Here is a 26,169-nt window from a genome sequence, read left to right on the forward strand (position 1 = left end):
CAGTTTGTTTCCATCTTCGTCTAGGACATGTTGTATTGTTGTAGAATTCCTGCCTAACAATTTGATGTGGTTCCAAAATATTCAAGGTGCGGCCTTCTTTTTCTGCCGTATTTCTGACAACCAACGGTTACTGTCACATTTTATCTTTGCTTGCACCAGTATTTGAACCACACACTTTTTCGCCAGATATATTTCCCATTTACTGGTTACTTCATCCTGTGGCAACTGCGCCTTCTTTGCCTGCCTGTGCTCTCGAGATGCTTTCTGTCGTTCGGCGATCGCTTCTCGTATCTCCTTGTTCCACCAGCTTTTCGGTTTCTTTTTTCCTTTCCAACGAACATGTTGTTTCTTTTTCCGTATTTCTGTCGTTATTACACTCACAGCCTTACACTTACAAGCTCCATCGCTTCCATATTCCAGTCATGCCATCGCTGCAGCGCCATCTACAGGATCATAGAGGTCATAGCAACCTGCTATAGAGGACACGCCGCAGAACTGCCACTTCAGTGAGCATGCCGGACCCAGCCTCGGCATGTTGCCTTACAAACCTCTCTTCTGGTTCACAGAGGCTTTCCCCTTTCAAGTTTGAGCTACAGTGCAGCTGGATCCACGAGTCAGAAACAAAAGCAACAACACGCGTGGCTGCAATGCAGATCATCATCATCATCATTTATGTACCCTTAAAGGCCCTTGGCTTGGGGCATTACATGGGGGGGGGGCAGTCGTTACATACACAATGGTCGGTAACAACAAAAAAGCAATACAAAGTGCAGGGTTCATGTTCAACATTAACATCATCAGAAGCATCAACACTAAGATAGACACAGCGGCTCAAGAACAACTTGGGAACAAAAAACATGCATACACATTCCAAACACGGCAAAATAACTCAGCCCTTGAAATGTGTTAATAAGTGCCTGAATTTATTAGGTTCTATTTCGGTAACTATGGAATCGGGTAAGTCATTCCACAATGTAATGGAGCTAGGTAAAAAAGATTTATTAAATGAGTTTGTGGAGCCATGTATGCGCTGCAAACTTATGAAAAGACGGCGTGAGGTGCGAAGCAGCAGGTGTAATACAGGATTTCTTAGCTGTGGGAAGGTATAGTACAATTTGTGAAATAGGCAAAGCTGTGAAATTTTCCGCCGAAGTGCCAGGGGTTGAAGATAAAGGGATGCCTTGATGAGAGTTATACTGTGTCGTCTGTCATACTGCGATGTGATAAAACGGGCCGCGCGATTTTGGATGGCTTCAAGCTGATCGATTAGATAGTTCTGATGGGGATTCCAGATCGCCGAGGCATATTCGAGTTTCGAACGGATGAATGTTACGTAGGCGAGTTGACGGACAGAACGGGGTGAAAAAGCGAGGGATTGTCTGATAAACCCAAGCGAGTTAGAAGCATCTGTACGAAGTTTTGCAATGTGCTCAGACCATGTTAGTTTGCTGTTCACGATGATTCCAAGATACCTGTATGATTCTGTTTGAGAGAGTGGTGTAGAATTTAATGAATATGGATAACTGAGGTTATTTCGCTTTCTTGATGCATGCATGAACTTACATTTGGAAATGTTCAGTTGCATAAGCCATGACGCACACCAGGTTTCTATGAGATTTAAGTGGCGTTGAAGCAGAGTCTGATCATCGGGAGTAGATGTGCGGCGGTAAAGGACACAATCGTCTGCGAAGAGGCGGATACAAGATAATATGGCGTTAGGAAGATCATTTATAAATATCAGAAAAAGGAGTGGTCCCAGCACCGATCCCTGGGGGACACCAGAGATGACTGTAGTATTTTGCGATCTGTGGTTCCCTATTACTGTATATTGTGAGCGTTCGCGGAGAAAGCAGTCAATCCATGACAAGATTAAAGGGTTAATGTGGAGGCAGGACAGTTTTGCCATTAAACGCCGAGTGGAACGCGATCGAAGGCTTTGGAGAAGTCTAGGTAAATGACGTCAGTTTGAAAAGAAGAATCTAAGTTTAAGTGGAGGTCTGTGGTGAATTCGAAAAGCTGGGACTCGCATGAATGGCCTGATCTAAAACCGTGCTGTTTTTCATAAAAGAAAGTGTTATTGTCGAGGTGTGATGCGATCTGAGAATATAAAATGTGCTCCAGTAGCTTGCATGGAATAGATGTTAATGAAATTGGGCGGTATAGAAGGATCGGATCGATTGCCTGCCTTAAATACTGGGGTTACTTTACTAGTTTTCCAATCATTTGGTATCTCGCCGTTTGAAACAGACTGCTGAAAAATAATTTGCAAAATACGGCTAGAAATGCTCACGGTGCCCTTCATTGTTTTGGCAGTTATGTTGTCTGGCCCAGGAGCGCTTGACAACTTAAAGTTGTCGATGAGTTTAGCGATACCTTCATGGGTTATAAAAACTGGTGGCATTAGGGAAAAACTAGTGGTAGGTATTGGGGGAATACGTAGTGCAGGTTTGTGGGTGAACACGGAGGAAAAATATGAGTTCATGACATCTGCGCGCTCAATATCAGGGACATGTAAGCCATCATGGTTAACCAAAGAAATGTTTTGAGTACAGCTTTTGCATGGCGTGACCAGATTCCAGAATTTTTGGGGGTTAACGCGCATAATGTTTTCAAGATCTTCGTGAAAAAATTTCTTTTTAGAATGTCGTAGTATGCTAATGTATTCTTGTAGGCACTTGCTGTACGTTTCCCAGTTTCCGCTTTCGCTTTTCAAGTTGGAGCTACAGTGTGGCTAGATCCACAAATCAACAACACAAGCAACAACACGTGTGGCTGCAATGCAGATGTACCGGGGATGGCAGGTCACTATTCCGACTGGATGTGTGATGGCATCGCTGCAGCACAATCCAAAGGACAAGAGACGTCATAACAACCCGCAATAAAGGACACAACACAAAACTGCCACTTTAGTGGGCACGGCGAACCTAGCCTCGACATGTTGCCTTACAATTATCTCTTCTGGTTTGCAGAGGCTTTCCCTTTTCAAGTTGGGGCTACAGTGAAGCTGGATCAACGAGTAAGCAACACAAGCAACAACATGTGTGGCTGCAATGCAGAGGTACTGGGAATGACAAGTCACTATGTATTCCTATTGGATGTGTGATGTCATCTTTATAGCACAATCCACAGGACAATAGATGTCATACCAGCCCGCTAGAAAGGACACAACACAAAACTGCCACTTTAGTGGGCACGGCGAACCTAGCCTCGACATGTTGCCTTACAAATATCTCTTCTGGTTTGCAGAGGCTTTCCCTTTTCAAGCTGGATGTAGAGTGAAACTGGATCCACGAGTCAGCAACACAAGCAACGACACGTGTGGCTGCAATGCAGATGTATTGGGGATGGCAGCTCACCATTCCCCTTGGATGTGTGATATCATCACTGCAGCGCAATCCACAGGACAATAGACGTTATACCGACCCGCTATAAAGTACACCGCAGAACTGCCACTTCAGTAAGCATGGTGGACCCAGCCTCGGCATGTTGCCTTACAAACATTTCTTCTGGTTTGTGCCGCTTTTGCTTTTCAAGTTTTAGATCCACGAGTCAACAACACAAGCAAGAACACATGTGGCTGCAATGCAGATGTACTGGGGATGACAGGATACCATTCCCATTGGATTTGTGATGTCATCACTGCAGCGCAATTCACAGGACAATAGACGTCATACCAACCTGCTATAAAGTACACCGCAGAACTGCCATTTCAGTGGGCCTGGTGGACCTAGCCTCGGCATGTTGCCTTACAAACATTTCTTCTGGTTTGTGCCGCTTGTGCTTTTCAAGTTGGAGCTACAGTGTGGCTAGATCCACAAGTCAACACCACAAGCAACAACACATGTGGCTGCAATGCAGATGTACTGGGGATGACAGGTCACCATTCCCATTGGATTTGTGATGTCATCACTGCAGCGCAATCTATAGGACCACACGTCATACCAACCCGCTATAAAGGACACACCCCAGAACTAGTGTTATAGTTCTGCGGAAACCTACAAGGAGGAGAGAAGTAATTAATAAAGTGAAATTAGACATCCACCCAATCGTAGCCATCTGGTTAGCTCAGATGGTAGAGCGGCTGCCCCGAAAGGCGGTGGTGCCGGGTGCATGTCCCGGACCAAGACAAGGTTTTCTTCAACTGCAAGGCTTTTCTTTCAAGGAACCCGTATGGGCTTCCTTTGTAGCAATTGCTACTATTGGGTGGATGTCTCATTTCCCTTTATTAACCGCAGAAGTGCCACTTCCGTGGGGATGGCGAACCTAGCCTCAGCATGTAGCTTTACAAACACCTCTTCTGGTTCGTGTAGGTTTCCAAAACTGGTTTCACTATTCGCAGTGACTGCCATAGTTTCGGGGTTTTACCGTGCCTCATGAAATGTATTGATATTGCTCGTGATGTGTTTTGCATATGCAAGCTGCTTCTGTGTGGGGACACGGAGTGAAATCCTGGCCCTAATATGTACTCGGATGCTATGACAGTTACTGGATGGCCAGAACAAATTATTAAACAAAGTTGCAGCCAGCGAACCCAGCAAACTGTTTTGCAGAATCTATTTAGTGAATTCAACCAGTTTCAATAAAGTGGAAAAACGAGCTGCTTGTGCTGAAGAGCACGAAATGTCTGTTGGTTTTCTTTGCGAGAAGGTTACCGATATCGAAGACAAAAAGAGACCATCTAATTTGGTTGTCTTTGGCATACCTAAAAACTTTAATACATACAACAGCAAGACCTCAAGCAGACAGTTATCACTGCACTCTTTCACAAAACGCTAAACAGATATTGCAGTTCAGTGGGAAGTATACCTTCGAAAGCCTGTTAAGCATGCTACATAATGATTTAATGGCTGAAATTTTAGCTTTTTATACATTATTTTTGTATCTGTTGTTATTATTACGTGTGACATGGAACACATTTGAATTCCACTAAGCGACTTTGTAAACATTATATGCAACATTGTGTAAATCTTATGCTGCGATGGCATGTGCTCGATTACCAGGGGGTGGGGGGGGGAGGCTTGGCTATTGCGAGGTGTTTCAAAACACCTTTAGCCCAATCCTCCTCACTGTGCAGTGTACACTGTGAACTAAAATACCTAGTTTTTGTGGTTAATAAGAAATGAGACCTGCAATTGTGCATTTTATGAATTATAATGAAAACGAACAACTACGAGAAAAGTGCATAAACTTAAAGGAACTACAGTCAACGACTGAATTTTCACACACCCCAATTTTCGGACATGCCTGATATTTCGGTCGTCTTCGCGGCACCGCCACGAGCCCCATAGAATCAATGTATAAGGACATCTGAAGTTTCGGACGCTCGAACCCCCTGCCGTCCAATTTTTCGGACTTTTTGATGCAACGGAAGGTCCTTTGGCTCCTCGAGCAGCGCCCTTGCGAAGGAAATCGACTTGCAGCCGAAGCATATCACCGCTATGAACCAAAAGTAGCCGGATCTAGCCGTCACATACCGATTTGTTCTGGCCACGCTTTGTTCATCGTCGCAAATGGCCGCACTTCCGCTTCCAGCGGAGTTTCCGGAGCGGCGCTATTTCGTTTGTTTGCGCCACGGTTTGCGCAGGCCACGTTTTGGCTAGTGCAGTGTGTGGTTGTGCTGTTGTGTCAAGTGTGCTCTGCGACGCTAGGCCTAGGTGCTTCGACGCTCGTCAGCGAACTCCACTGTTCGCAACTTGAGGATTTCGCTTGCCTTCGATGGCCCCCACTCTCGTCTTCGCCGTCCTCGCCGATGGCATCGAAGTGCAGCAAGCAGTACCGTACCCACGAAAATAACTTTGAAAAGTTTGCTGACGCTGACGAGCTCAACTTCTGCGCAGAACTGACTGACGAGGGAATAGTCCGTCAGGTTGTGGGGGATTCAGAAGACTCCGATGTTGAAAATTAGGAGCCAATGCCTGCACCGCCTACAAGCGCCGAGTTGACGCGAGCACTGTTGACTTTTTTATCGGTGTACAGTGCTGACATGACCCTTGCTCAGATTGAGGCGAATATGATCGCATGCAACCGTAATGCCATCCAAACAACAATCAACAAGTTCTTCAAACCACTGCAGCAATAACACTGACCGCCTGACGATGCACATGTACATAATAAACCAGCAGTCGGCTGCATACAGAGTTTTTGAACGCCTCTTTTTATAGCACCTTCATTGATGCTTTAGCAGGGTTTCGGAAGATTGGTACTTCGCCCTTTACCTCTAGATCCGAGAAAAAAAGAAAAAAGGTGCGGTTTTTTGCATGCATTCATTTTTTCGGACTGCCTGAATTTTCTAACGTTTTTACGTTCCCTAGAGGGTCCGAAAAATCGGACGTTGACTGTAATTATCTATCCAGAATGACTACTCACTTACTACACTAAAGAAAAGGAAGCTTCTCTGGAATAGTGTTACAAGTGAGAAACTGCAAGGCAAGAAGGTAACGCTTATACATGAAAAAGTGCAAGTCAACGGTGATCTGCACTACTGGGATGAAACGAGAATTACCAAGTGAAATTTCAGAGTTGCCCCATGTGTTCCTCTAAAATGTGACATGTGCAATCTCGTATTTTAGACTTTTGACTTTTAAACATACATGCACGGAGCATTGTTAACAAAGCTGAATAAAGGGAAGATCAGACATCCACCCATTCGTAGCAATTGCTACAAAGGAAACCCATACGGGTTCCTCAAAAGAAAATCCTCATAGTTGAAGAAAAATTCGTCCAGGTCTGGGACTCGAACCCGGGACCACCGCCTTTCCGGGGCAGCCACTCTACCATCTGAGCTAACCAGGCGGCTAGCAGGTGGCAGGGCGAAGTCGAATTTGTCAACAACACGAAGCGAAGGCAAGTGTGTGACGTAGTAGTTCTGCGGAAACCCACAAGGTGGAGAGAAGTAATGAATAAAGGGAAAACCAGACATCCACCCGTTTGTAGCAATTGCTGCAAAACTGCACAACTTGAATCTATGCTTCTTAGTCATGCTCCCCATGTTGTAATAAAACAGACACAATGAGATCGCTGACGAAAATGTTTTTCCACCTTCATATCTTTTCAAAGAGACACACTGTAACAAGGAGGGCACACTAGAGTGCTAGTAAAACAAAACATACCTGCTTTCCTAACGCACCAAATCGGTAAGCACCAGAGTATCACGCTGAAGATATCTTGTCGGCAAAGCATTAAAAAAATTAAATTATGGGGTTTTACGTGCCAAAGCCACTTTCTGATTATGAGGCACGCCATAGTGGAGGACTCCTGAAATTTAGACCACCTGGGGTTTTTTAACATGCACCTAAATCCAAGTACACGGGTGTTTTCTTGTCGGCAAAGCATGCGCGTGGTGTGTGTGTGTGTTTTCGTGCATGTCTGTATGTCTGCACTTGTGCATCTGTGTGTGCATGTTTGTGTATGTGTCTGTGTGTGTGTGTGCATGCGTGCGTATGTGTGCGTGCGTGTGTGTGTGTGTGCACCACGCGCCAGTTCACCTCCTGAATTTTTGCCCCTGTGTGAGCCTAGCGGACATGTCCATTTCGTCTGCTGCTCAAGTTCTGACTGGCTGGGCTGGAGTATGCGTCAAAAGGAGACAGGCACGCCCAGCCAACCAGGACTTGAACAAAATGGACATGTCTACTAGGCGGACACTTACAAAATACCAATCCAGTTGATTGCACCGAGTAAGATGGCATAACTACTGATGATAAACATTGTATTGCTGAAAATTTCAATAAACACTTTCACAGCATTTTTTCTAAACCGCTGAGTCACAACCATAGCAGCTACCATGAAGTTGGTACTACCCTTGTATCAGAACCAAGTATTGTTTCGACGCTAAGGGTAAAAACGTCGCCTGGACCTGACGATATACTGAACCCCTTTCTTCACCGTTGTGCTGAAGCACTAGCTAAATTCCTTGTTGTAATGGTGTGTGCAACCTTATCATCTGGTACCTTCCTACCGACTGGAAAGCTGCTCAAATCATTGATGTCCTCAAGAAAGACGGCTTCACTTTAATGGAAAATTATCGACCTATCTCTGTGATGTCATCAAGCTGTTAACGTCCAGAACATGTAGTCATAAATTACATTAAATGATAACAATGTAAGTACCCCATTCCAGCATGGATATAGTAGGGGGCTTTCTGTAGTCACCCAGCTTACGTCAGTTTTTCACAGCTTTGCACTGGCTTTAGATAAGTCGGGTCAGGTGGATGCAATATTTTATGGTCTAATATGTCATTCAAACCTAGTTTTCAAGCTTCATAGTTGCTTAGATTGCTGAGCATCTAAGTGATGGAGCACTGAAGGACATTGTTCAGGGCGGTGAATTCAGGCGTACCACAAGGAAGTGTCCTTGGACCCTTGTTGTTCTCGGTTTACATTAGTTATATTGTCGGCGTAGTTAATGAGCCAGGGCAAATCCAACTCACTGCTGGTGACTGTGCTGCTTAATGAAATTGAATATTCCGATGGCGAAGTGCTCCTTAATTGTAATTTGCACAAGATTCATGAATGGTGCAAACAATGGGGCATGGTGCTTAATGCTGAGAAGACTGTTTTCATGAAAAATAACTAAAAAAAGAATTCCTATCCTTTCATCAGTGCACACTTGCATCCCAGCCACTTATCGAGGTCGATGAATTCAAATATGTGGGTTTCACTATAGCTAGCATGGTAAAGTGGAATGCGCACATATCAAACGTTTCCGTGACCTTTTTCCACAAACTTTGCTTCCTCAGACATAAAGCGTGCACCAGCCAAAATAAAACACTTAGCATATACACCAATTATTAGACCTAAACTTACTTGAATATGCAGCCATTGTTTGGGACCCACACAGGAGAGTAAACACTGATGCACTAGAAACAGAAATCCGCCGGGTTTATTTATTCTAAGTGTCGACAGGTTGACTCGCTGACCTGCTTAATGAGGCAATACAGTATACAAATTTTGCAGCTACGACAAAAAAAGAAAGATCAGACTTAAGTTTCTTTTTCAACTCAAGCATAGTAAACTGTCTTTAAATCTTAATAATTACGTTTCACTCCTCATACTGAGAACGACAAGGCATCGCCCTCCCTTAAAAGTTTTCCCTTTTTCCATGCATAGTATAAAGGAGTGAAACCTTCTCCCATCGGTTCAGCACAAATGCGATCAAACACCTGGTTGTTTAGGGCATGGCAGGCGCTATGTATGTATTTTTATTTCTCTAACCTTGCAAAAATCTAGAAGATCTTTCTTGCCTTTTTGTGGCTGTACTTGCTTTACCTTGTATTTAATTTTATTTTGTATAATTTATCCGAACTGCTGTAACAGATTCCTTCATAGTTAATATTTTTATTGCTGATCTGGTTTGCTTTGCAATTTGTCTATATTTATTGTCAGATTTTTATAATTTGTAACTATTACCACTCCTGCTAGGGCCCCTAGTAGGGACTGCAGTATCTTACTTAAAAAGACAATAAAATGTCTTCTGCTGCAATAAATATGTAGAGGCCAACAACTATTGTATCAGGGTAGCAACTTTTTAAAAATTAGAGACAATAAATAGGATCATAAAATCTGTTCACATTGATAATGTTCTTTCATTAATTTTGAAGGTCATATATTGGAAGAGAAAAATGAAGGCCAAAGCAATTTTGTTTTATTTAGAGCCAAAACTACAACCCCAAAATAGGTCTGTGTTGCCTCACAAATTTCTTTTTTTTTTCATGTTTGAGCCATTGCAGCTCAGTAAAATTTGCCGAACTTGCGAAGTTTGGATTTTTAGAATACGATACAGCCAATGCTTACCAAAAACGTGGCCTGTGCAGATTCCATAGAAATGTATGACCTCACAGCGAGGCAATGGTAAGAGGTGGCCTTTCTGGTGAATACAGATGAAATGGCAATTGTGCTCTTTAATGTCCTTTAGGGAATCAACTTGTGCATTTGTGCAGAAAGCACTTGACTACTTGCACCCTTTGGACCCAGTGAGCTCACCTCAAAAGTGACCCGCACAGGCTTCACCTTGCTCTTGAGCTTCTTGAGCTTGTCCCGGACGTGTGAGGAGGAGCTTGACTCCCGGCCTAGTGGTGCGAGAGAAAGGGGGAAGAAGCAGCCCATTTTCATTCAACTATGTCACTCGGGACCTAGCCCAGCGTGCATCCAGTTGGCGCATGTTGGCCGTCTTCCGACTGAGTGAGTGAGTGAGTGACGAAACTTTGTTCTGAACGCCTGCAGAACGGTTAGCCTTCCCCTAGTCTTCCGATACTAGTCTTCCGACTAGTATCGCTCCCAGAGAGAACGCACATCTGGCCAGCACTGTTTTGTCTTTCATAATAGTTTATCCTCTAATAAGATAGCACATACAGAGCTGCTCTTTCTTTAATATTACGGAAAAAAAATTTTTGATTCCATCATAACCTACATGCCTGCTTCTGTCTAGGCGTACACACCTGCACGCCCAAACAGAAGCTTGTCTTTATTTAAAACCTGCATAATTACCAGGAAAATTGCGAGTGCTTATGTGAGGGTGCTTCACAGTCAGTCTCACTTGCTCAGGATTAACCACAAAACGCAGTTTTGCAGTTGCACATCACATAAAACAACACTTATTTCTGAAAACAGTTCTAGACAGACAACTTTCTAACAATTACAATTTGCGGTTTAACTTGAGCAATAGTTGAATTTTAAAGCTGGTATCGGACAGCTTGCCTTACTTCTTATTTAATATTTCTGTGCTCATGCTGAATAAGCACTTGATGGATGCGCTGGATGCAACAGCTATGTTTACTTTCTGGAAAGGCTGGTGTGTGTGTGTGTGTGTGTGTGTGTTGCGTGCGTCAGCGTGTGCGCATGCAAGTGTACAAGCATGATATGGGTACATTTCTTTAGTAAGGTCCGCTGCCTACGTTTAAGAGCACGCATGCAAGCCAAGAGGTCATCAAGAGCAGCCACACATCTTGCTTATTTGCCATGCGACTTTAGTTGAAAGCTCCCCGCCATTCCAGGGTACTGCAACAAATACGAACTAGGAATGAAAGCAACTAGTAATTTTAATTTATGCATGTTACCTGTTACAATTTAGTACATAGTGCCACATCACCATTTGTGGGCCATGAAGCAAGAGGCACCAGTGTTGCACTAGTGTTACAATGCACAGAAGCTGGTGTGCAGCACGAATAAGAGCCTCTTGGTTGACCTAGTTGCTTCATCGCTGTTTTCATGTGGCAATGTGGATGTGGCAATACATTTACAGTAGCCGACTGATCTTTCGGACTCCAAAAATGCGGACGTGCACAATTATTCGGTCTGCTTTGCGGCACCGCCATTCCCCCCATAGACCATAATGTACAAACTTGATGAAATGAGCGCTACGAATACGCGGACGAAAGAACACATGTACGACAGACAAGGCGCTACTTCCAACTAAATGTTTTTTGAAGAAACAGAACTTTAAATAGATGCAACCATGAATGGCCCAACGTGACATCACCACCTCCCTATCTCTTCAGAAAAGCTATCTCTTTTTCAGTAAGCGTCACTGAAGGGGAACTAATGCACGTGCCCTCGGCCTTAGCAATGTAAAAGGCTTCCAATATCTCCCGTTCTAGTCTATCTCTAGACCATGCCAGAAACCTGGTGTCGCGAAGATACGGACGGCAATTGTGACGTTTACAGTGTTTCGCCAGATGGCCCCCCGCATTGTTATTTACGGCCCAATTGTGCTCACGCGCCCTTTCATTAAAACACCGTCCGGTTTGCCCGATATAAACCTGTTGGCAACTTAGGGGTATCTCGTATACGACATTACTTTTGCAAGCAGTGTACGGCGCTGCATGTTTCTTAGAGCATGGTTCGGGTTTTGCTTTTGTCATCATAGGGCATATCTTGGCCAGCTTACATGGTGCACTGAAGAGAAGATTGATGCTGTGCCTTGCTGAACCATGCTCTAAGAAACATGCAGCGCCGTACACTGCTTGCAAAAGTAATGTCGTATACGAGATACCCCTAAGTTGCCAACAGGTTTATATCGGGCAAACCGGACGGTGTTTTAATGAAAGGGCGCGTGAGCACAATTGGGCCGTAAATAACAATGCGGGGGGCCATCTAGCGGAACACTGTAAACGTCACAATTGCCGTCCGTATCTTCGCGACACCAGGTTTCTGGCATGGTCTAGAGATAGACTAGAACGGGAGATATTGGAAGCCTTTTACATTGCTAAGGCCGAGGGCACGTGCATTAGTTCCCCTTCAGTGACGCTTACTGAAAAAGAGATAGCTTTTCTGAAGAGATAGGGAGGTGGTGATGTCACGTTGGGCCATTCATGGTTGCATCTATTTAAAGTTCTGTTTCTTCAAAAAACATTTAGTTGGAAGTAGCGCCTTGTCTGTCGTACATGTGTTCTTTCGTCCGCGTATTCGTAGCGCTCATTTCATCAAGTATGCATAACCAACTCACCCACATCAAGCTTCTGCATAATGTACAACAACTGCCGAAAGTTTGGACACCTTGCAACCTCTCGTCTGATTTTTCGGACACTCCTTGAGCCAACTCAATCAAGAGCACCATGCACCGACTCTGGCTGGTGCATGGTTCGACTTGCTGAACGCCATTTTTGGTTTGAATAGAGCCTTCTTGCTGCCCTACAAAGTGGCACTATTGCAAATCCCCGCTCATCATCGTTTCTGCCTGGTTCGTAGTTACAGCAGTTCCAGTCTCAGCTTAGTAAGCCATGTCAAGACAATCCAGCAGCTGATTTGTTTCTTCGTGCACGATGCTGCGAGTAGGCCACATTTTCCGTTTGTGCGACTGGTGTCAGCGTGACGGCTTGGCGATGTTTGCTTTATGTGGTGTGTCGAGGTTACGGTGATGCGACGCGGCATACCAAAATATTGTGTCAATTGTCTAATGGCGCTGACAGTGCCCGCGCAGACTGCGCTGGTGAATGCCGGCAAGCGGGTGCCGGGAGGCCTAGGATTTATCGCCTTCCGATGTGCTCCCTATTGACACCACAAACGTTCTGCCGAGACCTGCACAGTGGTTGCATTGCGATTCCAGACACCGTCTCATTTGACAGTTTCAGAGGTGCTGATACTGCTGTACTGACATGCGCAGAACTTGACAACGGCGACATCATTTGTCAGGTTTCTGCTGCACCACCGGACGATGACTCCAAGTCGGAAGACGACGCAACATGTGCTACGCTGCCGTCGCATGCGGAGCATGCACAAGCAGTGACTGTGCTTTCAGCCGCCTATGGGGCTCTTGCATTGCCCAGGGGGCACTGCGAAAATGGAGCTAAAAAGTGCCCTCTGTCCTTAACTGGGTAGTACCAAGCTCGGTCGTCTGCTTCGGAAAGCACGTTTACAATATGGACCCGCCACTTTCGGTTTTGTTGTACTGCGGCTTGCAGCTAATATCGGGCGCCGAATATATTTTCAGGGGTGGCACGCTGTGTAAAGGCAATAAATCATGCAATGCCGAATACGTGTACGCTGTTCAATAAGCGGCAAAGTTTTAGCGCAGTGTCAATTGCAAGTGAAGCGAGTCGCGTACGAAGTTGAACTTCAGGTAAGGTTTGCACGCGGCTAGATTCAGGCACACAAACGCGAGGAAATGCTTGCTCTAAATGAATTTACAGCAGCGATAAGAAGACATCATGTGTACAGAACAGCTCGAGCGCACGATGGTACGTGCCGTGACGGCAGCGGTCTTTCAGCACGCCACGATGTACGAACTGCTCGAGAGCACGATTGCACGCACCGCGACGGCAGTGGTCTTTCGACATGCCACGAAACGGCGGGCCTCCTGCATCTTTGTTGACTGCATGCTGCTAGACAAGTAGTTATGCCTGCACTGTAGTAGCGGCCATCTGTCCCTTTAGCAACTGATAACTGATGCAATGCATATGAGCTCGCAGTACCTTACATGCGAATTACACTGCAGCGCGAGCTCGTGCGCTGCTCGCTTGATCTAGCTTTTAATAACGGCGCTCGAACATCAATGTGCTGCAATCAATACTGCCTTGCTGTGCTGCTCGTAGTGAGGTAGTGAATTGTCACCGAATCAGCCCGACCATTTGTGCTCATTTGCACAGGCCTGGTCACTTCACCACTTCACAACAGTCGAATTGTTAATTGTCGTTTTGGCCGGGTCTCGAATCGTGAATCACCAGCCATGCCTGCTGCTATGTCAGTCTGCCGTCGGGACTGTAGGTGCAAAAGACCAAATTTTAGAATGCAGATAAATGAAGCAGCCTTCAAGACATGCGAAATAGCATGGCGCGAAGTTTCGTTTACCCAGCGCGACTAACTGCAGCTATCCAGCGCGCCCAATGCTTGATCAGCTTCGTGAGGCCTTGAAGGAAAACGGTAGAATCTGTTGTTGGGATTCAGGCCTTCTTGGAAGCCCATGACGCAGAACTGAGAAGTAACGACGGTGACGCTTTTTCGAGGCTGAGCTAGGTCTTTCCAGATCGGCGTCGCCGATTCCTTCTGCTTCCACCATTACGTCTCACAGAGAGTCCGTTTTCGTTAAACTATAGGCTGCGGCGAGCTCGCAGCGTGGTCTGTGAGAAGTGACGAGCTTTTTGGCACCTGCAACAGGGTAGAAAAAAGCGCGAATCGATGCAAAACTCTGGCTAGAAACGTGCTTCGCCATGGCCAGGGCTTAATACTACCCAAGCTGGTACTACCCAGATAACGTTTCGCACACCGCCACCAGGCGCCGCTGCTATACCTCAAACTTTAGCGCAAGACGGCCATAGTGACCGTACGACCCTCTCCGAGATTTAGGCTTATCTGATTGCGCCTAAACGGAACAGCGTGCAACGGCACATTCACGATTTCTTCAAGTCTACTGCCGAGCCCGAATAAGTGTGTGGAAATAAAATATTTCTTTTTTTTTTTCCCTTAATCTGCTTTTTTAGACACCTGTTCATTCTGACATTTCCGCAGTCCCCGTGAGGTCCGAATAAACGGTCGGCGACTGTAGCAACCAGTATGGCAGGAATATGTTACCATGAAGACTGCTTAACAGTTCGTCAATAGTAACTATAAAGAAACCAAGAGCTCGACATATTGTAGCACCTGTTATGACATGCAAAACGGGCAACTTCCTCCACCTTCAGAAAGCCTCACCTGTGCATGGGGCTTGGCACTTGTTGAAGAAGGCCAGCAGGAACTCATTGTGGGCGTGCACTGCGCAGACACACAATCTCGCTTGTGCACTGCACCATGCTCATCATTGGCCTTTGTGCAGCTTACTATAACAGATATAACCAAGTAAATAACAAAGGTAAAATCCTTATAACAGGGCTTGACTGTATCTCACACACCTGCGAAAACTCCTAAAATTTTTGTAACTTTTATGAATTTGGGCTCACTCTACGATTTTACAAATTATTAAAGGGAATGAAGGCATTTTACAAATGTTGCATCAAATTTTTTTTTTAAATCTGTTGACAATAAAGTTCCACTCGCCAGTCTCCAAAGGTATTCTTGGAAATGTGATGGTGAAAGAACACCAGAGGTATATTGAAGGCAAGCTCCTATAACAGGACCCTGATAACCTCAAAACAACCTGCTCCTTGTGTTGAAGGTTGTTGCGGCTGTTTGTGTGCTGTGTCCAAAGGGGCAATTAAGGTAAATATTAAGTCAAGCTGAGATCATCTAAAGGTATTGGAAACAGAGCTTTAGCAATCGAGAAACTGGGGCATAACACAGACTGCTCCTCCATGACATTCAGATACTAGCCCGTTGACGTAGCACTCCTCATTATAATTCTGTCAAAAGAGCTCAACCATTGATAATAAGATTATTACGTTGCATTACAAGACGGAAGGAAATGCTGTTTGTCCTGCTCCATTCAATTTGTAGAAAAAAGAACAATGACGCAGGTGGTCGAAAGGTTTCGTTGTTGCTCAACTCTGCACCGCCCGTGATTTCACGTTTCAGTAGTTTCGTTATCATGTAGGGCTGCACTAGTTTTGTTGGCTCACGAAACTTGCACAAACTGCAAGTAGCAGAGAATGCCACGTTCATGTGGCGCCGCGGGAAGCCCAAACGGTCCATGCCATTTGACCGAGAGCAGCTGCCGTGGCAAGTCTAAGGCCTTGCCTTGGATCAGTTTCTGCATGGCCGCACATTTTGCATTTTCCACAAAAAATCATACTGCATTTGTCATGCACCCCTTCACTCACCAATGGTAGTAAAGGGCAATTACGGCATATGTAACGCCATGCTTTGGGGGCCAGGCAATTGCCTGGCCCCCAGATGCGACTCTCTCTTAAGCCAAGTCTTTCCTAGGCAGGAAACAAGCACTGCGCAGTTTCTGGAATGGTGTTCCCATGTTTGCCTAATATTTGCCTTCAGTGTCCCTTTAATAATTGTGGGAACGATGCAGTCCCATAGTCCACACATCTAGCGGCAGCCCAAGGGCGTGTACCTGCAGCTCGCGCATGGTCCCATGGCTCTGGTGTCGCTGGTCACAGCGCTGTTCACATAGCATGTATCCCACAAAAGCTGTGTGTGCTCTGGGAAACTGAAGAAAAAAGAAATGTGCAGATCCCATGCTATGTGGGAATCGATGTCATGCAAAGCACTTCGCAGGTATATGGCTATCTAGCATTCTTTGGATTCTTATCTAGCAGTGTTTGGCTATCTAGCATGATTTCTACGCCGGTCATTCAACAACAGCTTACATGGCAATTGTCAGTTTTTACAGAGGCAATGGACGAGTGTAAATGAGAGAAACACAGATTGCGACGTAATCAGCGACTACATGCTATGGTGTCAAAATGTAAAATGGCCATGTCTGTACTATAGCAAAGAACTGCTAGAGCTTAATTAATCTGGGTGATGATCAAGTCAGTACAATGTCGCACAATTTCTACGCAGCGTGCTATGAGGATAGTAAAGTGGGCCGGTGATAGTGGAACCGAACGCACCGGTGCCTCTGAGCTCAAGCACAACAGGCGAGACAGGAACCTGCCTACCTACCCCAAAGTGCCAAGAATGAGGCAAAGAATGCTTCCTATTAAACATCACAATATAGGCCCCCCTGCGGTGGGGTCATGACTTATACGAATTTTAATGCTCACGGGCTGGCACTTATGCTTTTATGTTGAAGCATACGGGTAATCTGGCAGTCACGACTTGGCAGTGCCCTGTCGTCCAACCCATTTTGATACCCATGTGACTGCTTCAGTGCTTATTCAGCCAAGAGCACTGCACAGGTTAATAAATCCAGGTTCTTGCTTTCTCTGCTGGTCTTTTTTTTGGAGGAAAGACCGAAGCAAGTACGCTATATAAAGCAAACAGGCAAAGCGCATTCAACAAAGGACAATACAGAATGTGACTTATGGCAGGCAATCTAGTGACTTCCACGGACATAGTCTGCAGTTACAGCATACAAGGCTTTCTCACTTAGCATGGTGGTGACTTAAATACACAACTCAAAGTGTGGTCTGGCAATGTGCACGATCATTTCTTGGGTCCTTCATTAGTCTCTTCCAACATCATCCTCTATAGCTGATGTCAGGCCTTGCCACTGGCCAGGTCTATCACTGCTGCACCCATGTGGTGCAATACTGTGAGTGAGACACGTAAGAGCCTTTGATCGGTATAGCACTGAACGAAACAGATAACAGGCTCCAGCCCCAAACCTTACAAGGTTTCATCGCTGTTGGTCTAGCACAAGTCGGTTCAGCAGCAGTGCAAGAAGGACACAACAGACAAATTTTACTGCTAAGAACTAGGGCAGCACAGAAATCACAGCTTCCAACCAGGCCACCCAGTCAGAAATGTTTCTTAACACTGGATCCAGGGATCACACTTATGACAATACCACTTTTAAGAATATATCGGATATAACAATGAGCAGCCAATGCACTGCCAACTTTTGTGTGTACCGCTCACTACAATGCTCCTATAACTACGTAATTGGTTATAACGATCACAGCTGGTTACTGGGTGTGTGCCCCACATCTGCCTTTGTGCTGTGCACTTCATTGCTTCACGTGCCCCTCTCTCGTCTCCCTTCCCTCGGATGTAAAGGAATGGGTGCGTGGCACAAAGGCCAGTGTGGCCACATACGTTTCTTCTGCTCTTGGATTTTGTGCTTTTCAGTGAACACACCCAGCAGCCACATTTAACTGTTATAGCCAATAATGTGGCATGGCAACATTGCAGTAAGCAGTTTATTTTAGCACAGAACACAGAAAAATGTTCACAGTGGAGCAGCTGCTAATTGTTACATTGAGTACTGGTAAAACCAATATTATAAATTCATTTGACTGTACTTCTTTGTCTAATTAAAATATCCGAATGTTTGTCCCCGCTGCCTTTTTCATGCAACTCAGTTATAACAATGATCAGTTATAACGATGGGATTTTCTTGGCACTTGAACATTTAGTTATAAGTGGGCTAGACTGTATATTAAAAAAAAACTTGTTTCATTACCACGCAAATATATCACCACTGATTTCAATCGGCAATTTCAGTACAGTTTCTTAGATACTATCTATTAGGCAGCTTAGGAAAAGTGCTTTCAGAATCAGTTTGGCTTTTGCTTCTGAGGCAAAAACTTCTAAGCTGGGGCGTGCGTGCTCTGGAGAAATTTCACCTTTTCGTCGCTTCCTCCTCAAAACGTATGCAGCTCACGAGTATGGCTCATCAGGTTTTGAAATCAGAGCAGCAGCAGCAAGTTGTAGGACAACATTAAATGGTCAGTGCTCAAGGGCGACAACTAAAAGGAAATGTGAGCAGCTGTCTGCCAGTAAGTTTAGGTTTCAACCATGACCACTTTTAATCCTTTCAAGTACACTTGAAGATGCAGAACTGGGCATCTTTACGATGTTTAAGACAGACGATGTTTAAGACAGATACAGTTGTTCAGGATACAACTTGTCCTGCTGGGCCTGAACAGTGTTTATGCTGGAGAATCAGTGCTCAACAAATTCTGTCCCCACCAGATGCAATTTGGCTTTGACAATCGGGTACGCTGACATTTGGCAGCCAGCTTCCCTTCATGGGTTTTACAGCAGATGACGAGACACTTCCCCAAAAATTTAAATGCGGAACACAGAGGGAGACAAGTGCGACACAAAAAACTTTAGTTTAGATTGAGGTCTTTTACATGCCAAAACCAGGATGATGGTTATAAGGCACGCTGTATAGTGGGGGATTAATTTCGACCCCACCAGGGGTTCTACAAGCACCCAATGCACAGGTGTTTTTGCATTTCCCCCCATCGAAATGCGGCCAGGATTTGATACAACAAGCCCGTGCCTAGCAGCGCAATGCCGTAGCCACTAAGCAGCCACAGTGGGTACAAGTGCAATGCAGCGTTCAATGTTGAGTCACATGGTCTCCCACATTCTCAAGAAGGTGGCAGGCAGGCCTGTGTGACGCTGGCTTTTCCTGCGTTCAAGAAACTCTGAAAAAAAGCATGGACAACAGAAAGCATGAAAATTCCAGGGGAGTCGTCTAATCAATTCCATTATTATGAGGGAAGTTTTACATCAGCTGAGTGTTGTTCAAATGACTGCTGCCCCAAGAAGTAACGAAAAAGGAAGACAAATTGGTGCATCTTTTTGCAAATGTTTATTCCATGTGGGTATAAGCCACAATTTGGTGATAGTACACATATTCTTGGCAGAAGCATAAAAAGAAATGCACATTTGGCTTTACAAGTGTTTTTCATAAATAGGAATAAGAACCAGTGCGTCAGTCTCGATGGTGAACACTGAGTTATAACATATCATGCTGCAGTAGGTGGTTTCAATACTGTATCGAGCATGCGTGGCGATGGTGTACATATGCAGGTACCGAAAAAGCAGCATGTGGGGATGCGTGACTCCATGCATCCCCTGATATGCTGTTTTCCCCGCATGGCTCCAGTCTCCTGTAATCCGGCTTCACCGCGTTGCTTTAGAGTAGTGGTCAGTGTGATTGCAGAGTAGTACGAGAGATGACCCGAGTGTTGCGCTGTTAACGCCACCTAACAGCGGGGTTAGTTGGGCGCCGCAGGGAGTAGGCTCTTCCACTTTGGCTCGGAGTTGGCAAGCGGCACAGATGTTCCGCGCGTGCACCGATACATGCTTCTGCGAGACCATCTCGCGAAGCCAGGGCACCAGAATGGACGAACACAATCGTTCGAAGTGCCACCATTCGCATGACCGTACATGCGAACGACCAGGCATTGGTGTCCAGCATGGGGCGAACATATTCACTCGATATCCAGTCGCAAAGAGTCACGCTTCCTAGATTTGTCGCGCGCCCATCGGCATGTTCTGTCAGTAGCAATTTGGCTAGCAGGCATTAGAGTATGAAAGGTGCAATAAATGGCCTTGTAATTGTTTGCATTAATGTGCTGTCGTTCCTTTGTCCCAAGATTACGAGTGAGACTCCACAGGCTGTAAACAGTTGGTAGTGAGCACTAGTGTGAGGTATTCTCTTGTGCTCTAACACAAGTTACCAAGAAGGATTACCAACTAACCTGGCTACAAGCTCTTCTATGCTTCACTACATGGCATGTAAGACTAACCTTACTGTGCAAAATATTTTTTAGAAAAATGTACTTATCGTGAAGCATATATTTTGAATGTCCTTTGACATTTTTTTGTAAATATATCAATTTTTATTTCTTTCAAGTGGTCACAAAATTGTCGGTTTTGCCAATTTTTGGTAACTCCTTAAATATTTTGATAGCAACTAATGCATTTGGACACACTCCTTAGTTTTCTACAATGCTAAAACATTGTCTATGGTAACAAAAATAGTTTTCTTAGGCCCCTGAAAAACAGTCACTTTTCCATGGTAATGAAGGAGCGGAGATGTGTAGTGAAACAGCAGGCCTCTGTCCCCCTTTCAGCATTCTTGCTTGCCTATTCAACGAATCTTCACACACTTTCTGGTAGCTATGTCTGTTGCTAATCGTTCTTCCCCTACCCATGCCAACACTGGGCAGAGCATCAGACTGCTTCGCTCAGGGAACGAGGTTTAGAGTCTGACCACCTATTCACTCGGTGTGTAACACTAGGTATGTGCCGCTCTGCAATATTTCACACCAGCTTGAATCACTGGGTACGGGCTGCTCTTCAATGATAAATAAAGATTCAGCAGAATCCATCTCACGATGACCGTAGAAAGCAATGCATTTAGCATTTAATCAACATGGTGACATAACATTGCCACTGTCGAAATGAGTTATGTATCAGGTAACACTCAACGCCACTAGCATCACCACCAGGAAGCCTGCGCGAGGCCTCCAAAATGCATGGTGCGCCGGTACATGGAAACACTGAGAAACGTGTCTTACAAGTGGGCTCAATTCTCATGCTGCTTTCTAGACATGCTGTGCCATCTAGTGGCACTGCTGAGAAGGCCACACGTAGCCTACAAAATGAGAAATGTGGCGCAACAGTGCCTGCGAATGCTGAGAACTGTTCCCTCGTTTGACGTAGTAGTCCTGCGGAAACCCGCAAGGTGGAGAGAAGTAATGAATAAAGGGAAATCAGACATCCACCTGTTCACAGCAATTGCTACAAAGAAAACCCATACGGGTTCCTCGAAAGAAAAGCCTCATAGTTGAAGAAAAATTTGTCCTGGTCTGGGACTCGAACCCGGGACCACAGCCTTTCCGGGGCAGCCGCTCTACCATCTGAGCTAACCAGGCGGCTAGCAGATGGCAGGGCAAAGTTGAATTTGTCGACAACACAAAGCAAAGGCAAGAGTTTGACGTAGTAGTTCTGCGGAAACCCGCAAGGTGGAGAGAAGAGTTTGACGTAGTAGTTCGGCGGAAACCCGCAAGGTGGAGAGAAGTTCTCTCCACCTTGCGGGTTTCCGCAGAACTACTACGTCAAACTCTTGCCTTTGCTTCGTGTTGTCGACAAATTCGACTTCGCCCTGCCATCTACTAGCCACCTGGTTAGCTCAGATGGTAGAGCGGCTGCCCCCGAAAGGCGGTGGTGCCGGGTTCGAGTCCCATACCAGAACGAATTTTTCTTCAACTATGAGGCTTTTTTTTTTCGAGCAACCCATATGGGTTTCCTTTGTAGCAATTGCTACGAACGGGTGGATGTCTGATCTTCCCTTTATTCATTGTTCCCTCGTTTGCAGCACACTCAGTGGCATACACTCAGCGACCCAAGTTGGCGTGAGGTTGATTGAAGAGTAGTGCATACCCGATGCATTTGTGGCACAGCCTGTGAAATGTGTAGGGTTGCTGTCCTTGAGGAACGCTTGTGACGTGGGCTGGATTCCACTCTGAAGGTTCTGTGACAGATGTGGCAGCTGTGCTGGGTTGTCAAAATCTTTTCTGGAAGGGACAACCAAGTTCGAGCATGCAGGATTTTTCTGTCAGACAAAGCTGCTGAGACAACTGGTCCAGACGCTCTATCTGCTTGAACTAGAAGTTGAGTGAGCCAGTGCTCATTGCTGGGGAGGCTGTTGAGAATTGCAAGCGATGAGAATTGCAAGCGACAGTTGCACCTATGGTTGGGGGCCCGACGACGCACGAGACAGAGCCGGGGAAACCCTGATGGTCCGGCATCCCGGCCGGCGCCTTGACTCGCAACCTGATCCGTGCTGCCATGTTTTTGGCGAACAGACTGCTGAGAGTGAATCTCCAGCACCTCCAAGAAGGACAAAGGGCCAGTGCAGCCACAAAGGTCTTGGATTTTGTGTTTTCTTTTCTCTTCCTTTCCTCTTCTCCACGATTTGTCTTTTGCAAAATAATTATTCAGTCTCAAAGTGAGCCCTGAGGAGTGAGCATCATTCCTTTGATGCTCCTGTGTGTGCAGCCACTACGCTGCCCAGAAGAGCCTCATGCAGTTAGTCACATTCACGAAGTAACTTCCAGTTTTTGTCACTGATTTTATTCCACAGGGGAAGGGGAAACTCATGCCAAATCATAAACATGATCTTTGAAGCTCGTCACAATGGGCCTTATTCTCTGCTGCTTGCAGTTTGTACAAGTTTCGTGAGCTACCAAAGCCAAAGCAGCCCTGCATGATTTCGAAAGTACTAAATGCAAAAGCGCAGGCGACACAAAGTCAAGTGAAAAATGAAACCTTTCAACTGCCTGCCTCATCAAGGATAATGTCAAAAAGTTATTTTTTCTCAGAATTGAACATAAGCAGACAAGTGGAATTTTCTTCTTTCTTATAATGGAATGCAATGGTTTTCTTGTTATGAGTAGTTGAGTACTAGTGACAGAATTATAATGAGGAGTTGCTACATCATCGGGCTACTACTTTAATGTCATGGTGGAGCCTCAAATTATGTCCTGCATTTATCTCAATATCTTGACCACTAAAGCTCTGTTCTCAATAATACCTGATGCCTTAGACATTCTAAAGCATTAATCTATGCTTGACTTAATATTTGCCTTTAGTGTCCTTTAAAAAACTATATGTATACTTAGAACGACAGAAAGCTGAGCTAGTTGGTAAGGATTCATAATGCAAAAAAGAGGTGAGGCATGCAGACAGGACACAAGAGTAGGGATAGGGAAGTGGACAACACAAACGCCGACTATCAACTGAAGGGAGCACTGAGGCGAAAAAAAGAAAGAAGACACAAAACTCATCTGCGGAAGCTCAGGAGTGGTATCACCATGTGTCAGTCGGGCACATGTGCCGGTCTACGTGAGAGATAGCTGTTAAGGCACTTAATCTCTTCCTTATGTAAAGTAATCGAAGGCTGACTCACGCATGCACTTCCACCATTATAGATATGCCATTCCTCTACCATAAGACGCGTATCTTCATTCTTATGTCTGTACAATATCGTGCATTCATCTAACTCTGGTGTGCAGTTACAATCTTGGCAATGTAGGGAAAGATTAGAAGGCGATCTTTCCCTACATGCCATGTGGAAAAAAGAATGCCATGTGCTTATTAGATTAACCCTTTAAGGCGCCTTGTACACAATTGTGTACATTGTACTTCTGGTGTTTTTTTCGCGTTTAGGGCACGCAATTTTCTATTAGGTTGGCTTTAGCACATTCCCAAACTTTAAGCTGACAACCATGTGCATTTTGGGCACCATCTGTCGCATTTCGGTGAAGATGTTCATATCAAAACAAGAAATGGCGGACGCCGGAGCAGCAAAGAGCGGTGAGTAAGTTCTTATTTTTTTAGAGCCGCTTTTTTTTATTGTGGCAAGCGAAAAAAAATTAGACGCGCTTGTGCATCATATGAAGTACCGAGGAGTGATAATTTTATCCTTTCTGAGGAGATGACCGAACGCTAACGCTCGCACGCGCACGTGTACACGATTGTGTACAAAGCGCCGTGGTCGCTGCAGAAATGAAGAACGCTGAGAGTTGCTTTGATTTTCTTTCCAGGTTTTTTGGCCATTCGTCGTTCTTTCTACAATGCAAACAAGTATAAGAAAACCCAAAAGACAGCTGAAAGGCTTTTGGAGCTCATTGCTGATAAATGTTTCAGACGTTGGGGAAAGTGACGAAGAAGAAGCCATGTGCGAAGCGACCGACGCCTGCGTTGCAGCTGCGTTCACCAACCTCACAGAAGAGGAAGATGCTGCTGCAGGGGAAACGCAAGCTGAAGAAGTGGACACAGAGTGTTTTTTCCTTTTGTGAACCTGGGTATCTGCAATTCTTGGCTGGACTACCACCGTGACAATCAAATGCTGCCTGGAGCGAAACTCCTATATTTGGTGAATTTTCGCTTGCTTGCAAGCTGCCGAAGCACTAATTAAGTCGGTGCTACCCGAGAAAAAGCGTGGAAGGCCTTCTCTTGCAGAGATCCAAGCACCACAACCAAAGATAGGGCAAAAAAGCAAGAATATCGCTTCCTTGCACCGACGCACACTACGACTCCTTTGACCATTGGTCCGAATCCCGCGACCAGAAGGTGCGAATTAGGTGCAAGCTCGAGAAGTGCACACGAGGCACCCGGATATTCTGCATGAAATGCGCCGTGCAACTGTGCCTGACGAAAGAGAGAAATTGCTTCCTCGCATTCCACAAGTGAATTTTGTGACCACCGAGGCGCTGTGTACCCAATTGTGTACGATGTTACAAATAATAAAGTTTCATGATAACTTTCAAGAATTCGATGGTTTTGTGTTTCTTAGGTCCCAAAAAGAATGTTTATATATAAAAAGATTTTTTTCTATGCATAATTGCAAGTGGCGCCTGAAAGGGTTAATCGGAGTTTGTGCAGGTTTCGGAGAAAAATTTCAAGGACACTGACTTCAGACACCACATGATTACATGTGGTCTCTTCTTCTCCTAGTGTTTGCATCTAAATTTTTCGCTAGTTTTTTACAAGTATCAACATTCAAGGAATTTCAAGGCCCCGTCAAAGGTTTTCAATGGTGCAGTGCAGCACCCCATTTAGAAATTCATTACTATAACAACATTTCCAAAACACTATAGCTAAGCACTATAACAAAGCAGGTAAAATTAGCATTTTACATTGTTATATCGAATTTTTGTTATACAGTAGAACCTCGGTGATACGTTCTTGTTACATACGTTTTCTTGGCGCCAACGTTTGCAATCGAAAACACAAAAAATTACCCAATATAGTTACGCTAACTTTTACCACTTCGTACTTTCCCAGAAAACACTATTTTTTGGCACCAATGTTCAGTACAATGCCAAACTACGATCGTATGATATGTTTTCCGGCCGCTAGATCCCATGTAAACAAGAAAATGCACGAGGTGTGCGTGATTGAGAACAATATATACCGTATTTACACGATTGTAAGTTGACCACTTTTTTTAAATTTGAAAATCTGATGTGGGGGGTCGACTTACAAAACATGGCACCACCAAAAAAGTGAGACCAACAGGAAATGCAATGTAGTTACAATTTTATGTTTGCTCTATGGCCCTACCCGTAGCTTTTTGCTATCCCACGTGTTAGTTCGCTTTTGGGAAGGGTTTTTTAACATTTTTGAGTTTTACAGTGCACACATTGAGGAAGGAAACTGAGGAGAGGCCATACCCCTCCACGCACTAGGAGAAAAGTGTGGAGAAAATGACGTAGTAGGTTCTCCTCTTTTTTGCTCATTTTTTATTTCTTTGCCGTAGCGCTCACACCTTTCGGGCCACCATGGCGGCTTTGTTTTGGTTCTGTGCGTTCACACGTGTTGCTCTGTGGGTTTCGTACTGTGGCAAAGGCGCCGTGCGGGCAGGTTTGCGTTGGTTGCC

General features: G+C 45.1%; 1 protein-coding gene across 2 annotated transcripts in view; it reads right to left on the bottom strand.

The window, feature by feature from the left end:
- LOC139052812 (transcriptional adapter 1-like) overlaps window positions 1-26,169 on the bottom strand; it is a 324,652-nt gene that overhangs the window by 269,932 nt on the left and 28,551 nt on the right. For both annotated transcript variants that reach the window (XM_070529947.1, XM_070529948.1), the window contains exons 5-6: window positions 15,120-15,179; window positions 9,978-10,063 (exon numbers count right to left, since the gene is read on the bottom strand). In XM_070529947.1, coding sequence (XP_070386048.1) covers window positions 9,978-10,063; window positions 15,120-15,179 — 146 coding nt within the window. The remainder of the gene's footprint in view (window positions 1-9,977; window positions 10,064-15,119; window positions 15,180-26,169) is intronic.

The sequence above is a fragment of the Dermacentor albipictus genome, unplaced genomic scaffold, assembly GCF_038994185.2.
Source record: "Dermacentor albipictus isolate Rhodes 1998 colony unplaced genomic scaffold, USDA_Dalb.pri_finalv2 scaffold_36, whole genome shotgun sequence".
Taxonomy (NCBI): Eukaryota; Metazoa; Arthropoda; class Arachnida; order Ixodida; family Ixodidae; genus Dermacentor; species Dermacentor albipictus.